The sequence below is a fragment of the Alosa alosa genome, chromosome 21 (genome assembly GCF_017589495.1).
Source record: "Alosa alosa isolate M-15738 ecotype Scorff River chromosome 21, AALO_Geno_1.1, whole genome shotgun sequence".
In the NCBI taxonomy this organism is placed as follows: domain Eukaryota; kingdom Metazoa; phylum Chordata; class Actinopteri; order Clupeiformes; family Clupeidae; genus Alosa; species Alosa alosa.
The window spans coordinates 23894084-23906382 of record NC_063209.1 but is presented as its reverse complement, the minus strand read 5'-3'; the positions used below and the strand labels follow the sequence as shown (position 1 = coordinate 23906382).

General features: G+C 40.7%; 1 protein-coding gene across 1 annotated transcript; it reads left to right on the top strand.

Moving 5' to 3' along the window:
- Nucleotides 1–5417: 5417 nt before the first annotated feature.
- Nucleotides 5418–11032, top strand: faf2 (Fas associated factor family member 2). Its single transcript, XM_048232342.1, has 11 exons — nt 5418–5517; nt 6759–6827; nt 6932–7066; nt 7178–7254; nt 7708–7846; nt 8127–8212; nt 8314–8405; nt 8825–9002; nt 9288–9459; nt 10046–10189; nt 10298–11032. Exons 1-11 carry the CDS (start codon nt 5455–5457, stop codon nt 10478–10480), a joined length of 1338 nt encoding a protein of 445 aa, XP_048088299.1. The 5' UTR covers nt 5418–5454; the 3' UTR covers nt 10481–11032.
- The last annotated feature ends 1267 nt before the right edge of the window (nt 11033–12299 follow it).

Genomic DNA, 12299 nt, shown 5'->3' with positions numbered 1-12299 from the left:
AGCGGGCAACCTGTAGAGAGAGTCACAAGTTTTAAATACCTTGGTGTCCACATTACTGAAGACTTAACATGGACTGTTAACACTCAATATGTTCTGAAGAAGTCCAGACAATCGACTCTACTTCCTTCGTCAGCTAAGGAAATTCAAAGTTTCTACATCCATCATGAAGGCCTTCTACACTTCAGCTGGTTGAGAGTGTTCTAACTGGTAGCATCATCACCTGGTATGGGAACTCCACAGTTAGAGATTGTAGTACTCTGCAGAGAGTAGTGCGCTCAGCTGCAAGGATATACTATAAGAACTCAACTCCCTGCTCTACAAGATATCTATTCCAGAAGAGTACTCCTAAGAGCCCAAAAAAGATTCTGAAGGACTCTTCTCATCCTAACAATGGATTATTCCTACCGCTGAAATCAAGAAGACGCCTATGTAGTCACAAAGCCAGAACTGAGAGACTCAGGAGAAGTTTTTATCCCCAGGCCATCCGAACTCTGAACTCACACTATACTGACTTTGCACACATTCACTCCTCAGCACTCTCAAACATTTCCCAACTCTGAACTCACACTATACTGACTTTCCACTCATTCACTCCTCAGCACTCATGACCCCCCCACACCCACACACACACACCTACAAGACTTTTAGTACTTTTTACATCCCTCTCCCTATGCTACAGACCTTTTATTTATTTTCTTATTTCATCACACGTCACAAACACACACACACACACACACACACACACACACACACACACACACACACACACACATCTGACTTTCTCCAACTTTTGCACACTTTTTATTTATTATTTTTGATTTCTCCTCCATCTACCCATGTCCTTGATTGCCTTGCCTTTCTGCCCCCCCCCCCCCCCACCCCCCACCTACCCACACACACACACAGTCACTGCTCCACTCCCCTCCCCCACACACACACATCTTCACTGTCATCACTCACATACATTACATACATACAATAGTAAGTCCCTAACCCCCCAATACACACACTTGTCATCACTTCACATACATACAGCACACTGCTTGCTACAGTAAGCCTCCTCTACATACTTGCTGCACACTGCCCCCACACACACAGCACACATTGTCTTCAGGATCTTCTCCAACACACATCCTCTACATACTTACAGCACACTGCCCCCACCTACCCACACACACACACTACACACACACACACACACAGTCACTGCTCCACTCCCCCCCGCCCCACACACACATCTTCACTGTCATCACTCACATACATTACATACAGTACTCTGCTTGCAATATAAAGTCCCTGCCCCCTACATACACAGCACATTATTTCATCAGGAAGCTTCTCCAACACACATCCCCAACATACTTACAGCACACTGCCCCCAACAATACACAGCACATTGTCTCATGAGGAAGCTTCTCCAACACACATATTGCACACTGCCCCTCTCTCCCCACATACACAGCACACTATCCCATCTCCCCTGTCATCCCCCAACACACACACACCAAGACCCTGGCAGTTGGGTTAGCCCCTGAGCCGTGGATCTGCCCAAGGTTTCTTCCTTGGTAAGGGAGTTTTTCCTTGCCCCTGTTGCTCTTGGGTGCTCCTTGTTGGTGCCCCCCACCCAATCCCAATCCTCCCCACCTTTTTATGCAGCCCTTGCCACTTAATCTACTAAACCCTCTTCTACTGCACTTTTACCCCCATTAATGCACAAATAGGCTGACACCAGACATAATTTCACTGCATTTCTTACTTCCAGTAACTATATGCATGTGACAATAAACTTCCTTGTATCCTTGTATCCTTGTATCCTTGACAAAACTAACAATATGGATCTGCTCTAATTGTAAATTATATTAATACACACACATGCACGCACACACACACACATCCACACGCACAGACACACACACAGGCACACACACATTAACACACACACACACGCACACGCACACAGGCACACACATAGGCTACAAGCATACACCAAAGTTGCAAGAGTAGGGGATGGAGTAGGAAATGGAGAGAATTTGACAAGCGTCATTTATTTACAGAGAGGATGTACAGGACTCAGCGGCGGTTGTATTTTGTACCGCTATGTGGTATATCTAGTTTTAGTCAACATCACCACCTTCGCCACTAGATGGTAGCATTCCATTGATCCGAAATTCACAAAGGCAATCAGCTGAACAGAGAGAAATGAGAGGAGCAGAGAAATGAACAAGACATCAAATCATTTATTTAAAAAATATGCTAATGCAAATTATGCTAATATGGTGCTTTCAACAAAGCAGATGAGCATAAGTGATACAAATACATGCAGCTTATACAGTGACATTCATAGCTGATGGTCATTGTCAATAACAGTATAGCGCACATTTTAGTAAAATGAAAGCAGCATGTAGTCAAATAAGAACACCACTTAAATTGAGCACACTTTAAGACAGCAAGCGCAAATTATCTTGATATACACAAAACAGGACAGGCTCCCACAGAAAAACTTCTCCATTCCAGACTCCATCACTAAAAATTCATAAAAGTATGCCAAATCATGTGGGAAATGTGCTTACACATTATGATATATCAAGCAAAAGCAAAAGTTAAAAGTGTGTTTTTACATAGATCTCCATTTCTCGAGGTCACCAGTACTGACGGTACAAAAAAAAAAACTAAAACAATTTTAAACAAAATGAAATATCACACACCTGGACCCTGGGACACTGTTGGATGTCCCCCAGTCACAATAACTGCAAGTTTACAAAACAACAAAACAAATGAATGCAGCTAGCCTAAGCAATACTTGTCATATTATGTCTGTTTATAGATCTTAACAGGGTTTTTTGTCCAAAGCAATTTACAATGATATCAATACACTTTACATCTAAATGAAAAATGATCAGTCATATTGCCTAAATGTAAAAAACGTAATAGAATTAACAGCAGAATAAAAATAACCATAAACATGTAACTGTTTGGAGAAGTGATTAGTTAGCTACAAGGTAAACAGATTAGTCGTTAGACGCTTTTTGAATACCAAAACTATTGCCACTGTAGAATGAAGATTATTAGGTAAATCATTCCATCAAGGCAAAGTTTTGACTGTGACATTTTAGTGTTGATGCAAGGCCTAATTGAATTTAATTCTGGCTAGAAAGCCCATGAAGAGAGTTAACCGAGGAGTTACATGTATGTCCTTTGGCTGATTAAATATCAGACTTGACAGTGCATATGCATTTATTCATAATTTTATCAATAGTCATTCAAAATAATAGTATGTTTGGTAACACTTTATTTTATGGGGTTCCTTGTCCCACTGTATCTATAATGAAGTACAGTTTAACAACCAATGCTCAAGTCAAATCACACATGTTGTCCATACATAATCTATTTTTGTGTACCTAGATCATTAGCACACATGTAAAAAGTACCCTTTGAGACCACTTTGGCAAAGTATTGTAACAAGCACAATTATTAGTATTATACCTGTACTAATGATCTGTAGGTATACAAAAATACATTATATTTGGACAACAGTATGTGATATATGAGATATTGTTAGGTTGTTACACTGTACCCTACTTTGTTATGTAGATACATTGGAACAAGGACCTCGTAAACTAAAGTCTTACCGTATGATTATAGTGTTTACTTACCAAGACTAAGTAGTAGAATAAACATCTCACATGAAAACAAGCCTCAGTGCTCATTCAGATAAAACTAAGAACAGACAGGCCTTAAATGGCATGAGTTCCTGCCTCTTCAGTTTTCTGTTTTTACCAGCATTTTGCTCTTGTGGCTGGCTGCTTCTGCTCATGTCTCCCTGAGATAAAGTGTGGTATGTGTTCTGGTTTTAGAGATGCATCCTTTGCTATATGTTTGTACTCACTGATCTTTTTTGAAATAATTTGAATGTTTGAATTTGAATTGTAATGTTTCAGCATCTGACAGCATTTTAAGAGTCTGTCCATCTTTTTCTGTACCACTTGTTCAACTGTGCTTTGCAAATGTATCCTAATCACTTGGAAAATGGGTTTTACGTTTTACAGATGAACTGTGTGTGTGTGTGTGTGTGTCTGTGTGTCTGTCTGTCTGTCTGTCTGTCTGTCTGCATGCATATGTGATGATTCCTGCTATATTTTAGTTTTCATATTGCCATACCCCACATTGACCACCAGAGGGAAGCAGCCCCACTGGTGCACACATTTTCACCTAATTTCTGTTGCTTATATGTTTTCTCTTCTAGAACATTGTCATGGTTTATGGGACCTGATCCCATAACCTCAAAATTGTTATCGTCATTTGTACCATCCTGCATCAGCCAAGCTACATACCCTGCATTGCAATATGTTTTGGTATTGCTATGTTTACATCAGGAGTTGGAAATTGTACTAAAGGCACAGTGGTAGCCATGGAGATTCTGTCTCTTGTGTAAGAGCTGAGGTAAAGTCAACCAAGGTCAGGTCTCTTGTAAGAAAGGTGACATCTTGTTAGACTTAGGCTACCTATTAGATCAAGAGAAACAAGGCTGATGTATGAGAAGAATGATCCAGAGCTACCTGAAGATGGCCGAATCAGACTGACTGGGTATTCTATGCTAAAAGGAGAAATGTTTTTAACTCAGCATTCAGCAATGATTGTGTTGTAGTCAGCACTGACTGTCAGACTCACGTAATTTACACATATCTCACTTTGTATATCTTAAATGCAATGATGGAAATATATTTTCCATTAAACCAGCCCAGCAACCTTTTATGCAATAATACCAACTCGTGGACTTGTTATTTAGACTGATTTTGTAAAAAATAAGACAGGGGAAACATTTTATCCTGAAGAGAGTTAGGAGAGGCAAAGGAGCCTTCTGAAGAAGGCAGGGTAAAAAAGGAGAGAAAGAGTGAACCAAGTTCTCATAAATAGTGCTGCAAATTCATTTTAACTGGAGTTAATTTGTTGGGGAGGGAGCTTTGTCTAAAGGGAGCTTTGTTGTAGGACCCCTGAGTTTGTTTAAGCCATGTTGATCTCACCCACCTCTTGTGGGCAGTTTGAGGTAGTACAATGTTTATGTCTGTCCTAAAAACAGTGCACATGCAATTTATTACACATGCCATTTATTTATATATTATTAGTAGTAGTAGGATAGTAGTAGAAGTATTCATTTGATTTGTAAAGATACCATGTACAATTTTAAACATAAATGTTGTCATTTCATGCATAATCATAAGAACTGGTGGGTAGGCCATCTAAAGAGGACATAACTGTCTGCTGTGCAACATATTTTGTATTTTTAAAAGTATAATGCACTAACGCTGAATTTGATGCATCACCCAGAACCAAAATGACCATCAAACCTGTTGTTTTACTCCAACATGATAGATGGCAGCACAAAACTATTTTCATTGTGACTGTAAAACTCATTTGACTACATCAGTACGTTTTGTTGGGGATTGGTAAGGTAAGATGGCGGCGCCAGAGGAGCAGGAATTATCCCAGGCGCAGACTGAAAAACTCCTTCAGTTTCAGGTATGGTGGAGACATGTTTTAGCGATTATTTTGACTCCTGGGCTGTATGTCCGTGTCTGTCTTTGAAGTTGATATATTGGTTGTTCATCTCATAAGCCAGCTGCGAGAAGAAGTGAGCGAGTTTACTTCGACCAACAGACCTAGCTAGTTAGCAAACTAGCTTTTGCTCCGTTAGCTAACATGAACCACTAAACTAGGTGGTTACTCCTGAAAGCTAACGTTAGTTGCCTTCATATGGTATTTAGCATATGATCTAGATAGCTTTCTGGCTAGCTACGAGTGTCAGGACCACCGTTTCCCTGAATGCTTAGCAGCTATTTCAGCAACTCAGAGTAACTTACTGTTGATTTTAGAAAATTACAAGCCAGCAGGCCACTGGACCTAGCTCGTGATAAACAGGCTACGTTAACGGTGGCGACTGCTAGCTTGTTATTTAGGTAGTGCAATTGGGAAAGGAGATAAAATAAATAAAACTCATGCCATCCATACGAAACATCATTACAGCACCCATCTTTTTGTTTTACTCGCGAAAATATATTTTGAAGAATCCATCCCTGATCGTGGGATGGCTAAATTAGTCTACAATGTCTCTTGTTCCCTGTCTTGGTAGCTAATGACAGTTTATCGTAAAGGGAAACATTTTGGTAACATTAACTGTTAACGTTACTTGAAAGGCTATTCCGTACAGCCGAGGCTAGCTAAAAAGAACCAGGCCTCCCTACTTTGGCTCAAACAGTTAACGTTAGCTTGGTGAGATGGTCCCCAACTGTCATTAGGTGATGTTTCCCATGTCAATGATTAAATTGCTAACGTTATGTCAAATTTTGGTTCAGGTCACACATCATATGACATCATATGACACGTCAATGCAAGATGCAAGTCATTGCATGGGTTAAGGTAGCCTACTTGAATTTCCCCTGGGGATCAATAAAGTATCTCTATCTATCTACCTATCTATCTATCTATCAGTCTACTTGCTTGAGTGGGGTAACCTAACGGTGTAGAACTAGGCTACAGTTAACAACGACAGTTAAATGCTGAACGGTAGCCAGCCAAGACGTCAATATTATCAAATAACATTAACCAAGGGCTCGCTAGCTGGTAAGATATGAGCTCTGAGCTGTTAACACCCTGAAGTTGGCGATCAAGCAGATTATCAAGTCATTCTCACTGCAGGCACCTTCGCTCAGTGGTCCCTTGTAGTGAACACTTCTGCCAAAACGTCTGCTTTTCTCTAACAGGACCTCACGGGCCTGGAGTCTATGGACCAATGTCGACGCACGTTAGAACAGCACAATTGGAATATCGAGGTGAGAACAGCTGCCTGTGACTAGCTGTGGCGTGTCTGGGTCGTTTCAAGAGATGTGCCCAAGAAATGAGCTTAAGGTAACCATGGATGGGTATTGTGTTTCAGGCAGCCGTGCAGGACAGACTGAATGAGCAGGAAGGAGTTCCCAGCGTATTCAACCCCCCTCCCTCTAGACCTTTACAGGTCAATACAGCTGACCACAGAGTGTATAGCTATATTGTATCAAGGCCACAGCCCAGAGTAAGTATCTTGCGTTTTGTTTTCTGCGTTAATTGTACACATTCTGGCAATATGGCTCATTTGCTTGAGATTTGCTTTTGACTGTCCTTTTTTGTCTTTTTATTATTGCAGGGCCTGTTAGGATGGAGTTACTACTTAATAATGCTTCCATTCAGGTTTACATATTACACTCTTCTGGACATATTCAGGTAAACCTCGAACTGCTTCACATAATGTTCACCTTAATGTACTGTCTATTTATAGTGTATTTTTTATCCTCGATTGTGACCTCTTTCCAAAAATAAAGGACAATCCTAGTATGCCTCATTTCTTTTCACCACATAATTATGAATAAGCTGGGATTGCTTTAATGACACTAAATGACTCTAATGTGATTTCTCAATTGAAAAAATATAATGTCCGCAACACTGCTTTTGACTCCCATATATTTAATGCACACCAGGCAACGTTTCGACCCATTTTGCCTGAAGAAGACCCAGCAGGGTCGAAACGTTGCCTGTTGTGCATTACATATATGGGAGTCAAAAGCAGTGTTGCGGACTTTTTTCAATTGAGTAAGTTTTATTTTGTCCTGCACCTGCCAGAAGGTGGGATATGCACACAAAAACTGTTTGCTGAACGTCTAATGTGATTTCTCCCAGGTTCGCCCTGCGCTTTATCAGACCGGACCCCAGAGGAAGAGTTACAGACCCAGTAGGAGATGTGGTCTCATTTATTCATAGTTTTGAAGAGAAGTATGGCCGATCACATCCTGTCTTTTATCAAGGAACATACAGCCAGGTAAATTGTACTGGATTTTGTATTAATTTGTGGTTTAAGTGGTTGGCAGTGGTGCTGAACGTGTAATGATATGCTTTTGCATGAAACACATTTTTAAAATGTCAGTTTTCTTTATACCTAAAATAAGTGTCAATTTCCTTTTTCAGTCAAGTCTCAAATCAAATAAAAAAAAAAAAAATCTACTATGCTCTAACAATGTCATGTGCACACACTATTGTGGACATTTGGTCTATTAGAGGTTAGTGCTAAGAGTTTTTATCTCGTGGTCTGTCCTCTGTAGGCACTGAATGATGCGAAACGGGAGCTACGTTACTTGCTAGTATACTTACACGGAGAAGAGCACCAGGACACCGATGAGTTTTGTCGGTAGGTCTTCCACCATACTCGTAGATTTTGGCCTCATTGGGCCGTGTCATTGAACGCTAATATACAAGTTCTTAGTTAATTCTACCTCCTTGTCCATACAGTTCCACGTTATGCACGGAAGAGGTCCTGACATTCATTAATACGAGGATGCTTTTTTGGGCGTGTTCCACCAACAAGCCGGAGGGCTACAGAGGTGACTATGTAACTTCCTCAAAAGTCAAAGAGTTTGTCAGATGAGATAATATATGTATGTGTTTCAGGTCTGTATATTTATCTATTGCTACTTTGCAATGAGATGATTATTTGACTCTTTACACACCCTTTGGAATTTGTGTCATTCACAGAGGTGTAGTTAGTGGGTTTTGTTTTGCCTTACAATAATGATATTTATTAGAAAGACCATATATTTGTTGCCAGTATAGAAAGATTGAAAATGTCAAAAAACCTACACGCAATAGAATTTTTAATTAACGGAAACTACCTACTGCACCTACAGTAGCATACTATAAGGAAATGAGCTTCAGAAGGGAATAACTGTGGTGTGGATCAGTGTAGATGATTAAGAGTAAACCTCTCTTCCTGTGTGTGTGTGTGTGTGTGTGTGCTCATCAGTGTCCCAGGCCTTGCGAGAGAACACCTACCCCTTTCTGGCCATGATCATGCTTAAGGATAGGAAGATGACCGTGGTGGGCCGGCTAGAGGGGCTCATCCAACCAGAGGACCTCATCAACCAGCTCAACTTCATCATGGAGGCCAACCAGACCTACCTGATGTCCGAACGCCTGGAGAGGTGAGCACGGCTATCAGTTGTGCACTCAACCATATCTGGATCCGAAAGCCATCCGCATGGCTCAATGAATTGCTTTCACTGCTGTAATCTCAGTGCAGTTTAAGCTCACGGTCACTCATCTTGCACTGACCACTTGCGAGGAATGTTTTAGCATCACATGACCCCAGAGTGTGGTTACAGATAAGGACAGATGTTTATAATGGAAGATGTTTGTGCATGTGTTATGCATAGGAATGTGGTTCACTCTGTGTGTGTGCGTGCGTGCGTGTGTGTGTGTGTGTTCAGGGAAGAGAGGAACCAGACGCAGGTCTTAAGGCAGCAGCAGGACGAGGCCTACCTGGCTTCACTCCGAGCAGACCAGGAGAAGGACCGCAAGAAGAGAGAGGAGCAAGAGCAGAAGAGGCAGGAGGAGGAGAAGGTTCGCCAGGGCGTGCTGGCAGAGGAGAGGAGGAGACGGGTGAGGGAGGCCAACCGCATAACACTTCATTTTGTTCTGATTTATCAAGCCGTGTTCCAGTTTAATGGGCAAATATACTGCTCTCTGATTTATTACTTTCTAAAAAAAATAAAACAAAAGGCTTACAGGTCTTCAGAAATGAAGGTTATTATTACTGAAAAAAATTAGAAGAATTATTACTGAAAAGATTACTTTGCTCTGTATTCTCTTTTGAAAATATTACTTTGCTCTGTATATTTTAGATTTCCTTTTTCAGGATAATATTCTAGGATATTCTAGGATGTCAAGGGAATGTTGCAAAAGCCGAGATAACGGGACACTTAAAACCCTCAATTATATTTGTGGGATTATCCAGCGGGGGTGTCATTTCTGGAGGCCAATAATATATCTTGTTTTTACCTCATGGACATCCTTCAGAATCTGAAAAAGGGTGTTTTCAGTCAAAGTCAAAACGTTCCTGACCTGTGCAGTTAGCTGTGTTGCAGACCTTTTGACAGAGCTTGTGTGTGCGTGCGTGCGTGGGAGCATGTGTGTGTTAATGAACCCCTTCAAATGATTAAAGATGTTGCCTGCTTGCCTTCTGTAGACACTCCAGGAGGAGAAGGAGCGCAAGTCTGAATGTCTCCCCCCAGAGCCTGCCCTGGACGACCCTGACAGTGTTAAAATAGTGTTCAAACTCCCCAATGACACGCGGGTAGAGAGGAGGTTCCTCTTCAGCCAGTCACTAACGGTAACCACCAGTAATGAAGCCACTCGAAATCCGCATTTTTTGTGATGTCATGCTTTCGGTATTATCAGATTAATCATATTTTTTTGTTTCTCTCCACTTCGTCATTAGGTAATACACGACTTCCTGTTTTCTTTGAAAGAAAGCCCGGAGAAATTCCAAATAGTTACAAACTTCCCCCGCCGAGTCCTTCCCTGCCTACCTACGGTGGAGCAGCCCAACCCCCCGACACTCAAGGAGGCCGGCCTCAGTCGGTCAGAAGTCCTATTTGTGCAAGACCTCACGGACGATTGACATCTAGCTTATCTCCCTGGCTCGTGAAAAAGCTTCTTTTTTTTTTTTTTTTCTTTTGTATTTTATTTTGTCGAATGACCATTGTGCACAAGGGATCACTAAAATTAACCTCTGGAAAATATTTCAAGCCCCTGTCCCACTGTCCCTCCTCCCAATACCCGACTCAGACTGATTTGGTTTTTGTTGAAGGAGAGCAACGTGAACTGCCCTGTAAATACAATACCAAGATATTTAAGAACACGCCTGAAATTCACTATACTTTAACTTTTTTTAAAAAAAAATGCGAAGTTGACCATATAATGTACGAAACGACCAAAAGCAGTTTGAGGGGTTGAAAAACTAATGGGCTACTTGCACCTCTTAACTGACTGAGATCAAAAACTAGGGACACAGCTTTTACATGTGCCCCTGTCTATATAGTATAGTACAAGTGTGCCCATAGTGTGCCTGTGGTAATTCATAGATGCCTATTTTGCCCTTCTACCATCTGAATGGGCCGGTCATGTAAAGATGTAATTTTCCAACTATATAAATTAAACATTTTAAAATGTTGTGGTGGTTTGAGTTTGATAATATTGCTGTCCAAGCTTTTGGTAACGTTTACATTTCATCCTGCCGTTGGGCACAGCTAACATTGAAGCCATGCCGGTTTTAGTATTTTTGTAGGTATGTTGGGGGAAAAAAGAATAAAATATAACTACTAAAATATGTATTATAGGGTTATTAGTTTTATCCTTTCTTAATACTTAGTACAGTATAGGGGTGTGATGGTTGAGCTAACCTTCCTTCCCCATAAATCACTTCAGGAAATGTGAATGACAATTTGGCACTCAAGGTTGGAGCGTTGTCCACGATTTTGTTTTAGAACTGCAGATGTATTATTTCACATAATGTTATGAAACGGAAAGAAAATCTGAATAATGAGGGCATTTCTCAGTACAGTTCAATGCCACATCTTTGACGTTATTTTGCCATGCCACAACATGACATTCATAAAAACCTGAAATGAAAAGTTGCAGGAATATTGGAGAAGATTTTCAGTTTTTTTATACATTAGTTTTATGTCTGCCTAAAATACCCCAGTTATGTTTTGAACGGTTGAACCTTAGCTTGAGTTTAAGCAAACTACACTATCCCTTGGGATTCATGAAAACGTTTACTTCTTGGCACAAGTGTGTTAGCTGCCTGATGGCCAACACAGGACTGATTAACAGAGATTATTGTCCAGTTTGGCTTAATTTGACTGCTTTCTACTGGTAAAATCTGTTTTCCCTTTGAATTCTTTGAGTTGAGGGTATGCTACACTGATCGGTTCTACAGAACTGAGTCACTTTGAAACAAACATAATAAAATATCTTTCCCGACCCTTCTGGCATACAACTATTAGTGATGGTATCATGGTTGGTTTCTTTTATGAACAGAGAAAACATATGTTCAGGGAAAGTATTTTTCTAACACTGCTGCACAAGTTCTGGATTGTTTACTAAATTACTGAACTTTATTTTAGAAATTCATTGTGTAATCGGTGGGGGATTTCCCACAGCAGCCAATCAACAACCAAGCCTGTTTAACATCAAAAAGCATCAAAAACAATGCTTTGTTGAAAGCCCCTTCAGATTGGCCAGTCAGCTGAGACCAGTTCTAAGTGCAGTCTTGACTTTAGAATGTAGGAAAGGCACCCAGCAGATGTTCAAGTGAAATAAATGTCCTTAATTTTTTGGAGATGGTTTGTGTCATGGCATATCCTTTGCTTTGACTTACTCAGATCTGGTGTGCTCATTGCTACAATGCTTTGGCATTCTGTAAGACAGGCAGGGAT

Excerpts from the sequence above, each read along its gene's own strand:
- faf2 (XM_048232342.1), top strand. The coding sequence starts at position 5,455 with ATGGCGGCGCCAGAGGAGCAGGAATTATCCCAGGCGCAGACTGAAAAA. Across the intron at positions 6,828-6,931 it reads AGCACAATTGGAATATCGAG|GCAGCCGTGCAGGACAGACT; the intron begins GTGAGAACAGCT and ends ATTGTGTTTCAG. Across the intron at positions 9,460-10,045 it reads CAGAGGAGAGGAGGAGACGG|ACACTCCAGGAGGAGAAGGA; the intron begins GTGAGGGAGGCC and ends TGCCTTCTGTAG.